Raw genomic sequence first — 22,299 nt, 5'->3', positions numbered from 1 at the left:
ATTGTTCTTTTGTCTCTGGAGTATAGTGGTGGATCCATGTCTCATCAACAGTTATGAAACGACGCTTAAAATCCATTTTATTTCGCTTAAAACGATCCAAACAAGCTTGAAAAATATTCATTCTTATGCGTTTTTGATCGACTGTTAACAAATGCGGCATCCATCTTGCAGAAAGCTTTTTTATCTGTAGTTCTTCATGCAAAATTAAATGCACTCGATCATTTGAGATGTCCATGATATTAGCAATTTCACGCATTTTTATTCGTCGATCATTTAATACCAAATGATCTCATAACATCTCATAACAGAGATGGAAGTTTCCAAAGCACTTAACTTTTTTCTTTTTATACCGCGCTTTTTGTGCTAGGCTAAGAAGTTTCCGAACTGCCCTCGTAATAGGTAATTTTAGTTGATGTGGTATCACAATTATCTGAATAGTCTAAGTGAGCCTGAAATGAATAGTGCTGCCACTTTAACCCTAAAGTTTTAGGGGTTGGAATATATAACCTATTAAGAAAAAAAATGAAAATTTCCGTTGGAAGTTTCCAAAAAAAAGGATTCATTGATTTTCATTTTGTTTTTATTATATATGTTTGTGTATTATTAACGTTTCAAAATATTACAATATATATAACACTTTAAAAATTTTGGAGTAAAAGACTCGTTAAGTGTTCTTAGAAAAAATTATGACAACAAATATATTACTTAAATACTAATATTAAGTCTAGGTACATATTTACACATAAAGTAAATTAAATAAATTTTGTTACAACAAATATTCGCATTATTCCATAAATAAATAATAATAGATTCTAAATTATATTAGAGATTAACCATCATATCTATGATATTATGATCCTACAGTTTTGCCGATAAATGGTTAAGAACCCCAAATTATCTACCATGTAAAACCAATGGAAGATGACTTAACGTATTTTCGGCGTTGGCGGCATTTGGCACTTGTTCCTTATTAGATGTTGTGAGGAAATGTATAGCTATTGGTGGCTCTAATATGTTTGCTATCGGCGATCGTGAGAAATTATTCATTGACTTTGCAGTGGTTGTGTATTTATTTGTATTATAACCAGTCATGCTGTGTAATATTACGTAAAAACAGTAGATTCCAATCCTACGAAATATGTACTTGTAGGCTCTCCTACAACAAGAGTCGATATGGTTGTGTTCATAGATTTTCTCATCAAAAGAGTAAGAAGGTGCCTTTGAAGAAACCTCTTAGAGAAGCTTTAAAACACTGTGAAATGTCACCAGTCTTCCTGGCAGGAGCTGAACCATCGCTAAAAAATTTTATAGTGTTGGGTGGAAACTGTAATAGGTCCCATGCAGAGAATGAAATTTGCCGGTGACGTCTGAAACTAAATTTTCGCCACTGGGTGCGGTGGCGTAATGTCTCATGCATATATATTTAAAGTATCTGGACGGCTATAAGATTAATTGTACAAAAATATCAAATTAAATTTACTTGTTTTCATTTCAGTTGTGCATAATTTTTACTAAATTTTTAGAGTGATGTATTTTTGAATTAATTTAGGTGAATAATTTTTTTGCTGAAAATGGAAAAAATTTAATATATATTTTTTGACTAATCGGCGGATATATTTCAGTCGAGATTCCTTTTGCCTTTAGTTGCGGATGTCAATATAGTGTCAGGTTTTAATATTCCACATCCCAGTTCGCAGAATAAAATCCAATCAAAAAGTTGATTATTACAAATTGCAATATAAAGACGATTAAGAAAATTATTGAAAATGATTACATTTTTAATTAATATCTTTTTAGTCTGCAAATGAGTGATTTTTTAAATTGGCTTTAATTTATTTTCTTTCCTTTGTTCTCTTGATGAAACACCAAATATTATAAAAGCATATAAAATTCTATACACCCACACCTTTTTTGTAATGACAATTTACTGATTTGTACGTTAATTCTCGTTAGGGGGGTTCACATTCTAAAATTGATGAGTTTTTGAGGAAAACTTGTGTTTTTGTATGGGGGAAACGACTCGTTTTGAAATGCTTAAGGCCGGTATGCACCTCTAGCGAAATTTTCGGTAGCAAAAATTTATTTAAGTCTACAACAAAAAAACAGGGCTGTGTACAACAAACTTTAAACCAGCTAATCGCTTTTAAAAATTTTTAATATATGTTCCAAATATTCCTCAAATAAATTGTTTATTATTTACAGACCTTCTAAAACTTGTACGCACACAATGATTGTAATAAATTAAATGTTTGCTGCCAAAATATGCTTTTGACAACCCTGTTATTTTCATTAGAGGTGCGTACCAGCTTACGAAATTGAACGCTACCGAAAATTTCGTTAGCATAAATAGCAATGCATTTCTTATGGGAATGAAATTTTTCGCTAGAGGTGCATACCGGCCTTTATAAAGAGAAAACATTGAGAACGCCGTATTACATAATTCCATAATTTCAAAATTTTAAAAATTCGAGTATTGAACATTTCCAATTTTTTTCCCCGAAAGTGTCAATCATAAACGTAATCACTGCAAAAAAATGTAACCACGACTCTTCTATTTAGCAAGAACCACAAAGTCCGGCCGCTAAGGGTGTATATTATATGCATATCTTAATTATAAATGCATTTTTTGTTTCATTTTGTGCAGAAAATATCATCAATGTGTATGCTTGTATATGTATGTAACTTAATTATGAAGAGAACAATTCCATTGTCTCAATTAATTTCATAACAATAAATATAAATGGCAATAATAAGAAAGGGTCGTAAATGTCTCAGTGTATTGACTATCCTAGAGTTTTGCTAATATTGGAACGAAGTTTCGAAATACACCCAAAACGAAATGCCCTGTTCCTGTATAACATACGAAAATCCATTCTAAAGTAAAGCAGTAGTTCGAATTCGTATCAATTTAGGTTTTTCTATTTTTGAAAGTTCGTTTCGTCTGTATGAGAATGCATTGAACCAGTGTTGTTGTTTTTTTGCTTTAGAATTAGTTCAAATTTTAAACATGTTTTTGCTTTTTTTCTGGACACATATTCTATAAGTTCAAATCCTAAGAAAATATGAAGCGACTTTCCTTTCGAAATAGAAGAACCAAAATTAATTTTGCTTTCGTTTGGAATACGGAAGAAAGCTTTCGAATGTGGTAGGAAAATAGGGCATTAGTCTGCTATTAATATCAGTAAAATTCATAATTCAATTGGCAAACGTTATGGTTCCTGTTATACATAACCCTAGATTAGTTTTCAACATGATGCCCATATTATAATTTTTGAGCTTAGTTAGCAGCATATTGTACTAACCATATTTAGCAGTCAACAGTTGCTTTCCCTTTTTCAGCAAATTCGCTAATGCTTCAGCAAACTTCAAAGGTATTCTTTTGAGTATAACTTATGTATGTATATGTATTTCGAATATCGTGTTATTGAGATACCATAACTTCGACTCCAATCGCAATTGGAACATTCAACAATTATTTTTACAGTTAAATTAATAACAAAAATTTTTCTAGTTGCGATAGGCAATTGGCACATTCTGGTATCATTGACTGGAAACCGATATAGCCACATAAACTTCTCTCACCTATCTATTAATATGACATTCTTACAGCCCTACAACTGTATCTAATGATAAATTCTTTGTTCCCAAATTAGGTATTCAATTCTTTAGCTAGAGCTACATTGTTGCCAAAATTGGCCAATTGTTGCTGGGTCACATAACCGCCGATTGTATTACTATTCGTGTTTGCTTGGTGGGTGACTTCCGTTGGTATCACCTCTTTGTTATGGTGATGTTCAATTTCTTCTAAATCTCTTATTACAGGTGATGTTTGTGCTGTTGCAGTGCTATTTGGATCAAGTTGATGTGAATTAGCTGACTGGGGTGATGTTAAGTTTTGTGTCGTTTCCTCGGACATTTTGCTTAGGGCTTCTAGAGTGGTGTATCCATTTTGTGATGTTGCTACAGCAGGTGGATGGTGGATCTGAGGCTGAAACTAAAAGGAGAAATTAAGGATGTAATTAATACAACAATAGAATGTTAGTTAGATCATTACATTTAATATTCCTTTCATTTTTTTATTTTAATAAGCCATCAATATAAAGGAAGCCACTAAAGGCCTATTATACATGTCTTGTAATAATGATGCTTTGAAATTTTTTTATTTTTTATTTATTTTATTTATTTATTTATTTGTATATTTCTACACAGCAAGACAATGTCTTATAATTATAGTGCAGATTTCAATAGTTGAAATAATATCCATCTTAATTAGGATTACAATAATTCATATTGTTACGAATGTGATATTTCTAGATTTAAGTTTATTTAAATTAGTTTACGTTAATTTAAATTTCAAATTGTAACGATAAAATTACGTCATAACTTGTTAGAGTCATTTCTTTATTTTCTAGTACTTTCTTAAACATCTTTTGTGTTTCCAATCGTTCATTGTAAAAGTAACGCCTTTTGTTTTATGCCTGCACGACATCTACCTAATCTAGTAGAATGCACTAGATTATTAGCATAAGCCTAAAAGTATGTGTGCCATATCACCTGTGAAATAACGCCGATAGAATATTCCAGATGGCTGTAGGCAATGAAGATAACCAGTTGAATATGTGGTGTTAGATAAATTGTAACAAGATAGTTCTAGATGGTTGTAGGCCAGACTATCCAGAATTTTCGAAATCGTCAAATCACGGTATATAAGCCCCTGGCGGAGGGTGCAGTCAAGTCAGTCGTAAGCTAAAGTTTATACAGTACACATCGTAGAGCAAATAAGTGAAGCCATCAGTTAAACTAATAAATTGTAGATTGTCGTTATTTGAAAAGGACTGTGTTTTAATTATCGGGTTATTAAACACGCCTCACTATAAAAACGTAACAATTGGTGTCGGAAGTGAAATAACGAAAAAAATCTACAATGAAGTTTAATCAGCTCCGAGTGGAAGACTTGAAAAAGGAATTGAGCAAAATGGGGCAGTCGACTACAGGAAACAAGGCTCAATTACAAAAGCGACTACTGGAAGAGTTCGAGCGGCGCAGTATTGATATCGAAACACATGAGTTCGATTATAAGGAAGATCTTGACGAATCAGTAGTAGCCAGCGCCTTGAAAACTCCATCTGTAGCTTCTAATGTTGTTGATTACACATCGATGGTCAATATTTTGAGCAAAATGATGGAAGAAAATTCTCTAAAAATGCAAGAGAATTCTAGAAAAATGATGGAAGAAAATTCTCTAAAAATGCAAGAGAATTCTAGAAAATTGGAAGAAAAATTCGACGAAAATTCAAAAAAGATGGACGAAAATTCTAGAATTCTAAGTGAGAATCTTCAACAAATTGCTGAAGGCATGGAAAAACGTGTGGACCATATCGAAAGCCAAATGAGAAAATTATGGTTCATGATGAGAAGTTTCTACACATTGAAAGAAAAATGTCAGAGCTGGAAATTAAAGGTGGACCAGTGCGCGTTATCGAGGGCTCAAAAACCAAACCTCCTGTTTTCGATGGCTCAACTTCATTTGATGTCTTCAAATTCCAATTCGAAATGGTTGCTTGTAGAAATTTGTGGAACGACAACGACAAAGCAATTGAACTTCTATTGGCATTAAAGGGCAATGCCGCTGACGTGATACAAAGCATTCCCGCTGCCTCTAGAAATAATTATAATGAAGTAATAGCGGCACTTCAACGTAAGTACGGCGGAGAACATAAGCAAGACATCTTCAGAATGGAATTAAGAGGAAGAGTCCAGAAGTCAAATGAGACTCTACAAGACTTTGCAACAGAGGTTGAGCGGTTGGTGCTTTTGACATATCCAGGAGAAAGTCATCCACTTGTGGACCGCATCAAGATCGAGACCTTTGTGAATGGAATTAGAGACCCTGATATAAAATGTGCAACATATGCGTCACAAAAGGCTACATTCGCAGAAACAGTAACATTTGCACATGCACAAGAAACTGCGAGATTGTTTGCACGGCCTCAAATTCACAAAGTATGCAGAGTAGAGACCCAGTGTGAAGAAACGCAATCGGTCATTGAATTGGTAAAAGAGGCTCTAAGGCAGATAATGCAAGAAATGAAGCAGCAGGCAAATACATCTAGAATAAAATGCTATAACTGTGATAAGGCTGGACATCTATCCCGGGAATGTAAAGCGTGGCGTAAAACGTCGGGGTCAATCTCGCCATCTCCATTAAACAATAATCATAAGAAGGCGACCACAAAGCCAAGCGACTCAAATTTAAATTTTGCGGATAATAGAAAATGTGGCAAACAAGTTATTGATCAAGCCTTGACACGACGGCATTTCAATGTAGAAAGCACACGCTACTCGAAGGCTGAACCAAAGGAGACAGTTGTAAATGTCAGGCAGTTACACATCGAATCTGGCACAGACTGGTCAACAGAGCAACGTAAAGATCCCATTCTGAGAAAAATTATTTCGGCGAAAGAAGAAGATAAGAAACCCAGTAAGAAAGACATCGCAGCCGAAAGCCCACTTATGAAATCATACTGGGCTCAATGGGACAGTCTATGTCTGGTCAACGGAACCCTACAACGTAAGTGGGAAAGTGAAGATGGCAAGAATAGCCGCAACTTGATAATCGTGCCACAATGGACCTAGTGGAGGTCACTTAGGAATAACCAAAACAGCCGAGAAAGTGAAGCAAGGATTCTACTGGGTTGGATGCCAGAAATCAATTGCTGAATGGGTAGCAAATTGTGAGAAGTGCATAAAGGCGAAAGGGCCAAGACGAAAAAGTAGAGGTCTTATGCAAGAGTATAGGCCAGGAGCGCCTTTTGAAAGAATAGCAATGGACGTTGCAGGGCCTTTCCCAGTAAGTGATTCTGGAAATCGATATGTCCTTGTGGTCATGGACTACTTCAGCAAGTGGCCAGAAGTTTATGCCATTCCTAACCAAGAGGCGAAGACGATTGTAGATGTAGTCGACAAGAACTGGATATGTCGCTACGGTGTGCCGACCGAGATACACTCAGACCAAGGAAGAAATTTTGAATCGGCCATATTCAAAGAGATGTGTGACTCCCTTGGTATCAAGGAAACAAGGACCACGCCATTGCATCCGCAGTCTGATGGCATGGTAGAAAGGTTTAATCGCACTCTGGAAGAACATCTTCGAAAGGTGGTGGATAACGGCCAACGAGACTGGGACGATCATATACCAAAGTTTTTGCTGCCGTATAGATCAGCCATACATGATTCTACGTCACGAACACAGGCCAAGGTCCTATTCGGAACGGAATTGAAGTTGCCCGGAGATTTGATATTTGGCGCTACACCCAATGAGCTCGCCATGGAAGAAACCAGTAACGACATACCAAACACATTTGGTAAAGTTCACGAATCAGTGCGAAACAAAATAAAAATGGTTAGCAACAGAATGAAGGCGAGATATGATCGTGCAGCAAACACTGAGGGCTTTAGTGAAGGACAACTGGTTCTGCTATTCAACCCGCAACGAAAGAAAGGATTATGTCCTAAACTACAAACACAGTGGGAAGGCCCATATAAAGTCATCAAGAAGATCAATGATGTTGTATACCGCATTCAAAAAGACGACAGCCCAAGGTCAAAGATGAAAGTCGTTCACCTGGAACGTTTGGCTCCATACGGAACGGGTTCTGTGCCTATTCGGGACGAACAGGCTTAAGCGGGAGGCAGTGTTACGAATGTGATATTTCTAGATTTAAGTTTATTTAAATTAGTTTACGTTAATTTAAATTTCAAATTGTAACGATAAAATTACGTCATAACTTGTTAGAGTCATTTCTTTATTTTCTAGTACTTTCTTAAACATCTTTTGTGTTTCCAATCGTTCATTGTAAAAGTAACGCCTTTTGTTTTATGCCTGCACGACATCTACCTAATCTAGTAGAATGCACTAGATTATTAGCATAAGCCTAAAAGTATGTGTGCCATATCACCTGTAAAATAACGCCGATAGAATATTCCAGATGGCTGTAGGCAATGAAGATAACCAGTTGAATATGTGGTGTTAGATAAATTGTAACAAGATAGTTCTAGATGGTTGTAGGCCAGACTATCCAGAATTTTCGAAATCGTCAAATCACGGTATATAAGCCCCTGGCGGAGGGTGCAGTCAAGTCAGTCGTAAGCTAAAGTTTATACAGTACACATCGTAGAGCAAATAAGTGAAGCCATCAGTTAAACTAATAAATTGTAGATTGTCGTTATTTGAAAAGGACTGTGTTTTAATTATCGGGTTATTAAACACGCCTCACTATAAAAACGTAACAATATTATGGGAAATTTTATAAACAAAAAAAAATTGAGGAAAAACATTTCTTTTAAATATTAATAATTTATATAATAAATAATTTTTGAAAAGTAATATGTTTTTAGTATTTATAATAATATCGAAGAAAAATTTAACATTTAAATGCAAAGACGTGATAGTATGTAAATAGAAGTTTATGAAGGACAAGATAGATGTAAATTAATTCCGATACAATTGTAGTATTCGCTTTTTAAAAATAAAGGGGTTGCTGATGCTTTGTATGTTGCTCGGTGATGTGTTCCAAAGACGTATTGTACTGATAAAGAAATGCCATTCGGAAACAAGACATCGACGCCTAAATGGTATTATTTCTCTTCCTCTGCTTGATCTTGCGAATCTCAATTTGTAATACAAGTTATCCGGTGTCCGTTTTACTATAAGTTTCTGCAAAAATATCAAAGCCTTTGAATTGAGGAGAGTCTGAAAACTGAATCCATACAGAGAATTCGCTAGATGTGCGACCCGTTGTCGCCTATTCAGTCCATACACATAACGGATGATGCTATTGAAGGCAACATTTAACCTCCGTAGACTCCCCGAGTCACAATTAGCAAAAAGTTCACAGCCATAAATCAGTCCTGGTACTAGTAAAGTTTTCGCCAAGAGAATTCGTACGTTCAGTGGCGTATAGGAATGGCTAAACCACAGCGCTCTTAACCTAGCATAAGTCTGGCCCGCAGCAGAATTGACATGATCTGTCCAACTAAGTGAACTATTGAAAATTACTCCTAAATTCTTCGCTCTGGTGACAACATCTACCTTCTGACCATTTATAATAATATCCGGCGCATGTGGGTGGAAATGCTTGTTCCTGTGTATTATAAGGCATTTCGATTTAGTAGGGTTCAGCAATAATCCGTTAGCCTTCGCCCAATTAAATACACGGTTAAGATCATAGTTAAGCTTTTCTACAGTGTCCCTGATACTGCCAACATTGCCGCTCAGGAAAACCTGGACGTCATCAGCATACATGACAGTCTTGCAATGCTCTAATTGTAGGGGGAGATCGTTGGCATATAGTGAAAATAATAACGGACCTATAATGGACCCCTGTGGTACACCCCTATATACAGGTAGAGGTCCCGATCTATCGCCTCCACTATAAACTGTTTGAATCCTGTCCTTAAGGTACGACGTAATCAGGTCCAATGCGGTTGATGAGAATTTAAAGAAACGTCTCAATTTCATGGCCAGATTTTGATGATCAACAGAATCAAACGCTTTTGAGTGGTCCAAAAGTACAAGAAATCCAACTTTGTTGTCATCAATATCTCCTCTCAACGATTCTGAAACCTCCGCCAGGGCAGTGATGCAACTATGGTCCGGGCGAAACCCAGACTGCCTACCAGTCAACAGTGACTCCCGGTGAAGATATTCTGACATCTGAGAGTGCAATATCTTCTCGAAAACCTTAGACAAGTAGCTGAGTATAGATATGGGACGGAAATCCAAATTAGATTTAGGAACCGGAATGATTTTCGCATGTTTCCACATAGTGGGGTACATACTTGTGGTTAAAATCGTATTAAAAAAATGGGTAACAAAAGGCAAAATCGTTGGAAGTATGATCCTAATAAATTTTGGATCAATACCATCAAGACCGACGGCGTTAGACTTCACTTTGGAGAAGCTAATAACCACCTCATCATATGAGACACATCGAAATTCAAAAGAGCCATAAATATCAGAATCGTCCGCTGTTCTATTACTATTACCATAAAAGGAAACATCAATTGGTATGGTCGGAACATTAACGAAGGCCTTGTTAAGTTCATCAAGATCTCCGCAGTGCTGAGAAATATACCTGGACTTACCAACACTTATATCCCGTATAACCCCCCATTTACTTCTCGAGTCTACTGCCCTATGAAATTTCCCGGCGTAATACTGAACCTTGGCCGCTTTAATGTAGCTATTGACCCTATTCCTTGACGAACGATATTCCTGAAGGAGCTCAGGTGTCCTAAATCTTTTCCATCTGGAATACGCAATATCCCTCTCCCTAATACAAGACTTAATTGTGGAGTTAAACCAAGGTCTATGGTTAGACTTTGTTCTTCTATTCCTGATAGGGATGGTCTCATCATATATACGCACAATATTACCCTGCAGGAATTCCAGTTGCTGATCCACAGTGCTAAAGGTGTAAATATTGTCCCAGCTGACCGAATTGATCCTATCTTGCAGGTCCGTGTAGTCAATACTCCGATAATCCCGATACGTATAATTGTAAGTTCCCACCTTTTCATGTGTAGGAAATCCAAGAGTGTGCTGGAACCTGATGAAGAGAAGTGTGTGGGATACACATTGTTAGTAGTAACGAGACTCAAAGTCAGCATTTTATCTAACAAGGAAGAGTCTACAAGAATGTTCGAATTAAAATCGCCTGCCAATATAACATCATTAAAACCCAGAGTTTCACTTTCGAGAACCTCTAAAAGGGGCTGTATATCAACCGTGTTTTTTGGTCGATATATGCAACCTATAAGAATTTTCCTAATCCCTGTGGTAATCTCCATAAAAACGTATTCTACCGAATCACCAACCGCTGATCGCAACTTAGACCTTCCTTTCAAGTAATCCCTAGCAAATATGGCCACACCACCACCGCGACTTTCCCTATCGGATCTAAAAACTGTATATCCATTGAGATTCACTAAACCATCAGGAATTGACGAGTAGAGCCAAGTTTCCGAAATACAAATAATGTCCATGCCAGAGTCCTCAAATACGGATTTGAATTCATCAATCTTATTTAACAAGCTCTGGGAGTTAATATGACATATCTTTAATCCATTATTTTGTTTGGTTAAAATTGTTATCAGGTTTTCAAAGAAATGTTTTAAAAAGAGTTTGTGGCTACCTAGCCACATGACTATCATATAATTAATTGGAAAAATACACTCAAAGAAATTTGTAAGTAGGGACAGCAGAAAAGTCTGCTAAAACAGCAAAAAGTCTACTGAGAAACGGGATAGCAGTCACTGTTTGCTGAAATAGCAAACATTGTCTGCTATTTTTTAAGCACGATTACACTAAAACATGTTTTAATTTGGCTGAAACAAATAAAAATGTAAACTTTTTTATCTTTTATTGTTTCTTTAAAACGTTATATATTTAGAAGCAATTCTAAAAAAATTAGAACAATATTTTATGAATATCTATAGTATTTGCCCAAAAAACTGAATATTTATCAAATTGAGACATTATAGCAAAAGAAATGTTTGCTGATCGTATTTAGAAGCTTGTAAGTATATTACACTCAAAAAAAAGTGAACTCTCTATTTCACTAAAGCCAATTTAACTTTATTTTAGTTCATGGAGTTATTATGTTTGGAGAAAGTAGCCTTTACTTTAATATTTTTTTGTTTACGTTAGTTAAATTAACTAAAACCGAGGAGAAAAATATACTCAAATGAAGCATAAAGATTAACTAAATTCGTGTATTCCACAAAATAGTTCAGAATTTCTTTAAATTTGTAAATTTTACCAAAAAGGCGTCCATCATGAACTTCGTATGTCACTAAAGACATTCTTGCAATTTTGAACTCCAAATTTTTCCTTCAAACTACAAAATTTTCTTTAACATGTGAAAAAACTTAGTTATGTCTAATAAATTTTCTTGAATTTGTCGAAAAATATTTACTTATTTTTATGACATCGGCGTGATGCCAACGTTTGTAATACTGTTTAGTTAAAATTTTGTACAAATATTCAAAATTTTCTAAAATTAACCGAAAGTTTTCTTCCTGGTGGGTTCACTGTTTTTTCAGTGTACATTGCACTATGGGCGGAAATTAAAAATTTGCGGCAAAAATTATTTACAATCAATCTAGTATCGCCAAACATGGTATATCGATATATCTTATCAAAATCAAATGTTACCAACAAAAAGGGAGTCGATCCCCCTTATTCCAGGTGCGTTACTACAGAGGGGTCGAAATTGTAATTCCACTTGGAATTCTATAGAATATACTCATATATTTAGTTTAATTTATACTTGCTTATTTTCCTTATTAAGAAAGCGCATTATCCACAGTACTTGATGTAAATAGTATAAACCAGTTGTCATTTTATTAAATTAATTTTATTAATGAAGATTAAACAAATATTAACCATCAAACTCACTTTGTTCGGTATCTAACTCTAATTCCGTCCGTCTGTGTTTATTGTTCGCAGGATTCCGGTCGCAATTATTAACCGATTTTGATAAAACTTGGTACAACGTATTGAATTTGGAAAAAATTGGATCAAAGTTAGATATAGCCCCCATATACATGTATCGCCCGATTTCGACAAATGAGACCATACTGCGCTTATTTACTACCCGATTGTCTTCAAATTTAACACAAAGTAATATTTTATAGTACCCTTAAATTTCATCAAATTTGGTTCAGATTTAGATATAGCTCCCATATATATGTATCGCCCGATTTTCCCAAATTTGACTATAAAACCCTTACATTTATTTTAGTATGGGCAAGTTTGGGCAGACAAACCTTACAGTACGTAAAAGTATACTTTCTCACGAACAAATATAAGCAACAATGTTCATTAACAATCGTTAACATTTCTAGTTCAATTCTTCGCAAATATACGTATGTACTAAATTTTTCACATATAAACGGCACTTTTGAATCCACAAATTGATTTTGATGGTTAATATTTGTTTAATCTTAATTAATAAAATTAATTTAATAAAATGACAACTGGTTTATACTATTTACATCAAGTTCTGGGGATAATGCGCTTTCTTAATGAGGAAAATAAGCAAGTATAAATTAAACTCCATATATGAGTATATTCTATAGTATTCCAAGTGGAATTACAATTTCGACCCCTCTATAGTAACGCACCTGGAATAAGGGGGATTTACTCCCTTTTTGTTGGTAACATTTGATTTTGATAAGATATATCGATATACCATGTTTGGCGATACTAGATCGATTGTAAATAATTTTTGCCGCAATTTTTTAATTTCCGCCCATAGTACATTGGAAGAATATACCAAAAACTACTTTTGGTATGCTTTGCAGAAAAATTGATGGCCTAAAAATGGTACAATTTGTTGTTCGTTAGACCCTGAAGTAAAATATAACAGCAGACATCGACTGATATTTTTAGCAGACTTTTTTCTATGAGTGTAAGAAAGAATAAAATAAATAGTCCTATAAGTGTCAGACAGTAATGTTTCAATTTACAGTACTCGTATTATTTAAATAATCAATAAGTTTTTTCGATATGTATTACAAAAATCGAGAAAACCTTAGAAGGCAGTTGACAGCGAAAAACTCGAACCAGAAAGGGTTGTTCGTATATGTTAGAATGAACAATAGGAACATAAATTTTTACATTCCTGGTAGAATTAATAAAAGCAAATTCAACAGTCAAAACTTCCGGATCTCCATATTTAAAAATCTTATAACAGTGAAAACAGACTTCATCTTTATATAATTTTTGAAGGAAGATATCAGAAATACACAGAGCTGCTAGTCCCGACAATTTTCCTTACTACCCTCTCTGTCTTATTCAAGTTCCAGGTCCCGGTATAAAGCTCAATACCATAATTGATGTCGCAACAAAGAATGTGCTAAACGGAGAAGAACATGCTTTGGCGTATATACACGCAAAGCAAATAGTCTGCTCAATGTCAGACATAGTCTATTAGTCATATTATCAATAGAGTAATCAAAACAAAGGCTTGAGTCGACGTTGCTTCCGAGGCATCTTAAAGAATCAACAAAACTAATCATCTGACCCCTAATTGAATGCGTAGGGGAAATATTAGAACGATTTCTGGAATGAAGAAGTATTGCCTTTGTTTTGCAAGGATTTATGGCACAACCATTTGTATACAAAAGTACAGCGATATATTTAAGACGCGAAATGATAGAGGCCTGGGTAGTGTCACCAGAAAGTAAAAGAAGAGGTGAGTTGCTCTCAATGTGTTATAGGATCTGCTTCTTCATTAAATTTTCCAGGAATTTCGACATTGATTGTCCTTGGGAATGGGTACAACATGACCTAATTTCCAAGCATTCGGAAAAATTGAAACAGTAAGTATTGTGTTTATTAAGTGGAGGAACAAAGGCATAATTAGAGGTAATATCAGTTTAATAAATTTCATAGGTTAATTGTCATAACCGGTGGGATTTGACTTAAAGGAATTAATGACGAAAAACAAATATTCCTAACATCAAATGTACATATATCCATCACTCGGTTGCATATTACTTAAGAAACAGTCCGCCACCAATTGGACATATCCCTCATCAACCTCTAAGTTTCTCGCCCAACACAACGAATTCTATTCCATAACAGAGAATTGCTAGAATATTCATATAGCCTTTTGTCATATTTAGAACGTATTTTTCTACTAACTGATTTAGCTTTATTTTTCAGTCGGCAAACCGATTTACAATTTAAATACGAACGATTCCTAATAAATCGACTGTAACCCCGATCTCTTTTCCGTATGTCTTCAAAAATGGCTCTTGAATTCATAAAGCTATCGCTTACGCTAGAATTCCTTCTTGACATAGGGACAAAAGAATGAAGATGACTAATAACGTCATTAAGAATTGATGACTGCAGATTAGCATCACCGGTTTTAAATGAAGGAGGTTGTGACGCTGGAAGTCGGAGACCTTCGTTTCCAGCTACAACATACATAAAATAATAAGTAGGTAATTGGAGTAAACAAGTTGCCGTTAGAAACCAATAACATCACAGGTGAGCATCACCTATTACATTAAAAGATAAAGAAGTTGCCATTGGAACACATGATGGGGAAACGTATAAATGGGACATAGTATGTGAGATCTGGTCAATCGGTCAACATCAGCCAATGAGGTACCATCAACGAGGTGAGTGAGCACCTTAATAAATATATTTTGGAAATTGTAGAATATTGGAGAGCAAAACGAAAGGTAGAATAAATAATTCAGCGAGAGGTATCTGAATTTTCTTTATGCTCTCCTATTCCACAGTTACACGGACGAAAAATATTGTTTTTCATATGTTTGGGTTTAAAAATTACATGTTTAGAACTCAAAATTGTTAACACAATATTTTTAAGTGCAAGCATATCATGTTCATAAACTAGCATAACATGTTTAGGACATATAAGTTAATATGTTAGAACACATTATGTTTGGGACATAAAATGTTTGTAAATATAATATGCTTGGATGCAAACATATATTAACTTAGAAATAGCCTATAAACATATATGTGTTTAGAAAGAGAGACCTAGAGAGTATGCTGCAAGTAAAATAATGGAAGTAACCAATTGGCGCCTTAAAAATATATCCACACAAAGAAAATTTCATTAAAATTTTTTACTACCAGTGTATGACCTAAGGTGAAACATACGGTTGAACAATACAAACAATATTTTGTTTGGACCAATCCTGAAAATATATATGCTTGAAGCAAAATGTGTTTGGTATACATGTTACAGAAGCGATTTTTATGTTAGGGTGTAGAGGTGTGCTATCACTCTAGTCACGTGATCCTCCATTTCCTTCCATTCTTCAGTATGCGATCACTCTAGCCACGTATTCTGCTTTTTTCATAGTAGGTCTGAACCACTTTTCCAGTATATCAATAATATCCAAGTCTAAGTTACAAATTTATTCCTGAACTCTTCAAGTTTGGAATTCGAGTTTGATAAACATAAACTATGTGAATTTCTATGTCAAATATTTAAACTGTCCGGGTTTCTGCATATCATATTCTTAAACATATGTTACTGGTTATACACCCTCACAAAAAATCGCTTCTGTAACATATACTCCCAAACATATTTTGCTTCAAGCATATACATTTTTGGGTATTGCCCAAACATTTATATGTTTGATCTCTTCCAATATATAATATGTTTGAAAGCATATTGGTCTAAACAATATATGTTTGGGTAGTCTAAGTTCCAAACATTTTGTATTTTTGCATCCAAATTCAATAATGTTGTCTTCCAAAAAACAATATGTTATTATGTGCACATATGATATGTTTGGAAGCATTTTGCAGCCAAAAATATTATATGCTTAAAAAAAATTCTCCCAAACAATATTGTGCTCAAAATTTTATTTATATATTTATATATTTACAATCATAATGAATTATGAAAATAAACAGGTAATATAGGTTTTCGACCTGAATGCTCAAAATTTTGTTTCTGCCTAATTGTATATTCCCCACATCTTTCTCACTTCCACGAGATTTTTTAGTTCTTAGCACCTTTTTCTGTAATACAAACATTGTAGAAGAAATTATTCAATTTTATGATTTTTTTTATTTTAAATTTACCTTTTGCCGGACGGGGATTCGAACAGCGGACCACACAGTTTGTAAGGATCAAAGAAGTAGCTGATCAATTGTCCAAGGAAAAATAAAATGTTAATTTTGTAATAACAAGCAACAACCACCAACTTAGTTCAATATCGCTCCCTGTTAAATAGCGCTCCAAGCTACTAAACACATATATGTTTATAGGCTATTTCTAAATTAATATATGTTTGCATATATATGTCCCAAACATGTTATGCTAGTTTATGAACATTATATGCTTGCACTCAAAAATATTGTGTTTAAAAATTTGTGTTCCAAACATATAATGTTTATAGCCAAACATATGAAAAACAGTCTTTTTCATCCGTGTAGGAGCAAGATTATCGTTATTTGGGTACCCCACTTACAGAAAATACGAATTAAAAAGGGATCAGATATAATTTTCAAATTGAATTTCAAAACATTTTTCTTTAATCTTCCAAAGAGCCGATAAGATTGGGAAATAATAAGAGTTGAAAATAAGTAATTATAGAGTCGATGTATAAAATTGAATGTATGTTATAAAGATTCATTACTTCAAAATCTGTTTCGAAAAGTTATATATTTTTTCATTTTATTTGTGCGTAAATTCAAGTCAGCAAATTTTCAAATTTTGATAGACGATTTCAATGTGTGGAAATTTTGGAAAGGAATTGTTACTAAAATTAAATTACCAAGCACCCTAATAGACCTTTTTATGCTAAAAGACTAACAGGTTGGCTGATAAGTCCCCGGTCTGACACATAGATGGCGTCGCTAGTATTAAATGCATATTATGTTTATATAGTACAAACCTTCAAATGATTCGTGTCAAAATTTGACGTCTGTAAGTAATTAGTTTTGAGTTTTGTGAAGCAACTTTTGTTATTGTGAAAAAAATGGAAAAAAGGGAATTCCGTGTTTTGATAAAATACTGTTTTCTGAAGGGAAAAAGTACGGTGGAAGCAAAAACTTGGCTTGATAATGAGTTTCCGGACTCTGCCCCAGGGAAATCAAAAATAATTGATTGGTATGCAAAATTCAAGCGTGGTGAAATGAGCTCGGAGGACGGTGAACGCAGTGGACGCCCGAAAGAGGTGGTTACCGACGAAAACATCAAAAAAATCCACAAAATGATTTTGAATGACCGTAAAATGAAGTTGATCGTGATAGCAGAGGCCTTAAAGATATCAAAGGAACGTGTTGGTCATATCATTCATCAATATTTGGATATGCGGAAGCTCTGTGCTAAATGGGTGCCACGCGAGCTCACATTTGACCAAAAACAACAACGTGTTGATGATTCTGAGCGGTGTTTGCAGCTGGCCCCCAGCGACTTTTTCTTGTTCTCAGACCTCAAAAGGATGCTCGCAGGGAAAAAATTTGGCTGCAATGAAGAGGTGATCGCCGAAACTGAGGCCTATTTTGAGGCAAAACCGAAGGAGTACTACCACAATGGTATCAAAAAATTGGAAGGTCGTTATAATCGTTGTATCGCTCTTGAAGGGAACTATGTTGAATAATAAGAACGAATTTTGACATAAAAAAATGTGTTTTTCTTTGTTAGACCGACAGTCAACCTGTTACAACTGCCAAATAAGATTATATATCTGCAATCTGGAACTAAGAATTGAACTTGATATTCTATGCAGGTAATGTTTAACAAAATTAACTTTTAATTGAACATAATTAAATTCGAATTATTCTGTTTACTTTCAGAAAAACTAATTTAGCTTACAGGCTGGTGATTTATTGGAAATCTAGGCGCATCTAAATTTTAGAAGGAACATGCTGACATCGTTAATATGATAAGGAAGATAATGATTTATATAGTTTATTGTTTTAACCCTTTAGTTGTTGCTGATCATAATTGTATGTCGTAAGTTATGTTAGAACAAAACACACAAATAATAAAATTTAAATTTATTGCCAATATCAATTAATAATTTAATTGAATCAATCAAATAGTTGATTGATTTTTGTCGCGAAATTAATTAACATTATAATTGATTCAATTAAAATTAATTGATTCAATTATGTCAAAATCACTTTTTTAATTAATTCAATCACACAATTAATTGATTCCGTGACACAATGCAATTAAATTTTTAATTGAAAATCGTGTTGGTTTTCAATCAAAATGGGTGATTGATACTATCATTTTCGTGAATGAAGACATTTCAATTAAAAAAATTATTGAAATCGCGATTTTCGTGATTGAAATCAAAAAAAATTTTTGTGTGTACTTATAAAGGGTATTAAATAAAAGTTTTAATATTTACCAATTGTTTTGCTGCACTGGGCTGTATGTATCCATCATTTGTCATGGCTGGAAACGATGACGAAAATGATGGCACAGTTCTATCTGAAGCATTCAATAGGGACGCCAATAATTGGGTGTTATGTGTCACATATCCATTATCTGATTGAATTATATTTAAACTGGGTGCATCCTCCTCCAGTTCGTTGTATCTCTTTGGATTGTCTTCATTATTAATTTCATATTCTTCGTGGTCATATGAATCAAATTTTTTTGCATCCTTACTGCTATTGGGAGTTAATTTAAGTATTTGGTGGTTATTCTGATACGTTAAATTGGAATGTGAACTTGAGCTTGAATTTGAACTCAACTCTTCGTTGGTTGTTTCCAAAGATGGATGTTCTCCAATGGGTTCATCAACCTGTTGATCTTTTGAACTGCTCGTTGATGAAAGCGACGATAGAGCATTGGTAGACCGAGTGTGAAAATCGGATATCAAATTTTGATTATCGATTCCCACGAGGCAATCATTGCTTCGCGATATGTCCGGATGCAATTTTTTCTTTGTTGAAGTTTCTAAATCACATCCGGCGCTGAGCGCATTACCCGAGAACTTGTAGTTGGAGACTTGGTCTATTAGACCCTCAGGCAATATGACTTTGATGTTCTTCATTTTATAGTATTTTTTACGCATCCAGTAGCATATGTAGGCGACAAATGCAATCACCACGAGAAAAGAAAAGAAATATATTGACGTCTTATTCTCGAAGCAACTAATTGTACGGGGCGCATCGATCCAGTGAGATGCAAAGTATGATTTCGAACTGCTTTTATCAAAGAAATCTCCAGCTGCATTCTCTTCGTCCGAACGACAAAAACTTTGATCAACACTTGCCCCATTTAATATTGAATCTGGACTCATTGACTTAATGTCCTCATCGATTTCACTACGCTCGCCAGCATTGACGGCTCGAACCTTAAGGGAAAATGTCATTTCCGATGATGAACAATCCGGCGGTTGATATCTACAACTACGTCCCCGTACAACTGAAACGCGTTCGTATTTCGTTTCGTTTCCACCTTTGTGCGTCGACACTAAAGTGACAACATAAAACAGGTTCTTCCCAGAAGGTAAGTCCGGCTGATCCCAATATATAACATCATCTTTTTCGTTCTTGACATTTCGAGGGCTAGAAGGAACTGCAAATAGGCAGGAAAAAGTATTAAAAAGGAATTCCGAATATGATTATGCATGCCACAAAACTTACTTCCAATTAGGGTGGATATGGTAACTATTTCACTTGGTTTTGACTCTTCCACAGTGTGTGCTGTGACATAGGCTTCATATGTTGAATAACTACTGAGACCAGTCAGAATATACGACGTTTGATTAACATCCGTTTCGGCCATTTCATAGCGTTTATGGCGGTCCTTGCGCCTGAAATATAAAAATTCATCTTAGAATTACATCCACAGTATGCAACGGATATAATAAAGTAAAAAATAAATGTTTTCTTATATGCGATTCTTACAATTATTACAATTATTGTTTATAAGAAAAATTTTCGTTTAAACATACGTTTTTATTATAAAAATTTGGCTTTTGAAAGAAAATTAAAAAAAGTTTCCTTTTATAGTATTCAAAAATATTTTTATTAAAAAATGGAAATTTATTAAAAAAAAAAGAAATTAAAAAAATAGTGTTGTTGTTTTCTGAAAGTACTTAGTCACGTTTTTTCTTTTGTTGTTCATGTTCTTAGTTCGGTAATTGATTTAAAATATTTTTGTCATTTTTCTTTGAACGAATGATTTATATCTCTGATTATATAAACAGTTTTTAATGTTGTTGATTGTATCATCATTAGACTGTTTTAAAACCAACTTGGTCTCTGCTTGATATACTTATATGAATGATATCTCTACTTCCTCTTCATCCATTTCCTGTTCTTATATTTCACTTATTACCACAGAGAAACAGTAAACTGTTATATGGAAAAATTAACTACACTCATAGAAAAAAGTCTGTTGTTAATAGCAAACGCTGCCTGCTGTTCTTCAGCAATCAAAATGCTGTTGTTTTGCTAAAACAGCAAACAATCTGTTATTTTCCAACAGCAGACATACTACAGAAAAGTCAGTAGTTTGCTGAAATTTTCTGCTAATCCGAATAAAATTATAAAGTCTCTCCAGTCAAATGGACAATATTAAAATGGTACACATTATAAAACTTCAAACGTTAAAAACAATTAGTATTTTTTGATTATGCAATAACATTTGTGAACAAGCAACCCTTTTTAGTAATTTACATTTTAAGGTGGGTATTAAGTTCGAGTTTAGCCGCTAAAATTGCCATTTTTCACGATTACTTTTCTCTAGTTACTGGATTGCATTCGCGTACTTTTCAGCAATTTTACGCAAAGAGGGTAAAATGCACTTTTACTCTTTTGCCAGTTTTTACTGGATAATTATTGCTAGAAAAATACGCGAACAGGCCTATTGTGGTCGAAGTCAGTTTTGACAAATGTCAACGTCGATATGTCAAACGCCAACGCTATCAAAGCATCACTTTTAAACTTGTTGTTTTGGAATATATTTTCCAAAATTTCTTTTGGAAAATCTAGCGCTGGGTGTCCGCCCGTCTGTCCATGTATTTGTTGTTCACAGGATTCCGGTCGCAATTATTAACCGATTTTGATGAAATTTGGTACAGAGAATTTTTTTGGGCGCAAGGACGAACGCTATTGAATTTGGATCAAATCGGATCAAATTTAGATACAGCTCCCATATATATATGTATCGCCCGATTTCACGTTGCACTTTGTTACTAACCGATCGTCGCCAAATTTGGCACAAAGTAATCTTTTGCATCACCCTTTATGTCTGCATAAAGGGTTCAGATTTAGATATAGCTCCCATATATATGTATTGCCCGATTTTATCAAATTTGGTCATATAACCCTTATGTATCAACCAATTGTACTCAAATTTGGCTAAATGTAATCTCCCATAACACTAACTGTATTTTATCGAAATCGGTTCATATTTAGCTATAGCTCCCATATATATGTATCGCCCGATTTTCCCAAACCCGATCTTACTAAAATTAAACAGTAGGTAACCTTATGTGGTATCAACCAAACCTGCAAAATATCATCCAAATCGGTTCAGATTTAGCTATAGCTCCCATATACAGTTCAAAAAATAGGGTCACTATAAGTGCCGAAAATAGTTTAGTAATTTTAAAGAATTTTTAAACTTATTTCATAACGTTTTTATTTAAATTATTACTCATGGTGAGTATTAATAAATACAAAAATCTGGCAACATTTGGTTATTATAAGAATGTGAAAATTGGTTCATAGTGATAAATGTCACAAAAAGGATGGACATAAAAATA

The 22,299-nt window shown here is 34.3% G+C and overlaps 1 protein-coding gene across 1 annotated transcript in view; it reads right to left on the bottom strand.

The window, feature by feature from the left end:
• Positions 1-562: 562 nt before the first annotated feature.
• The window catches only part of LOC142230669 (cytokine receptor-like), a 186,323-nt gene continuing 164,586 nt past the window's right edge, over positions 563-22,299 (bottom strand). Inside the window, exons 12-14 of the mRNA XM_075301306.1 lie at positions 20,171-20,340; positions 18,925-20,102; positions 563-3,994 (exon numbers count right to left, since the gene is read on the bottom strand). Of these exons, the coding sequence (XP_075157421.1) occupies positions 3,650-3,994; positions 18,925-20,102; positions 20,171-20,340 (1,693 nt within the window). The 3' untranslated portion in view covers positions 563-3,649. The remainder of the gene's footprint in view (positions 3,995-18,924; positions 20,103-20,170; positions 20,341-22,299) is intronic.

This window comes from Haematobia irritans, chromosome 3 (assembly GCF_050003625.1).
Source record: "Haematobia irritans isolate KBUSLIRL chromosome 3, ASM5000362v1, whole genome shotgun sequence".
NCBI lineage: Eukaryota > Metazoa > Arthropoda > Insecta > Diptera > Muscidae > Haematobia > Haematobia irritans.
The sequence above is the reverse complement of the archived record's forward strand: the minus strand, read 5'-3'. Positions and strand labels throughout refer to the sequence as shown.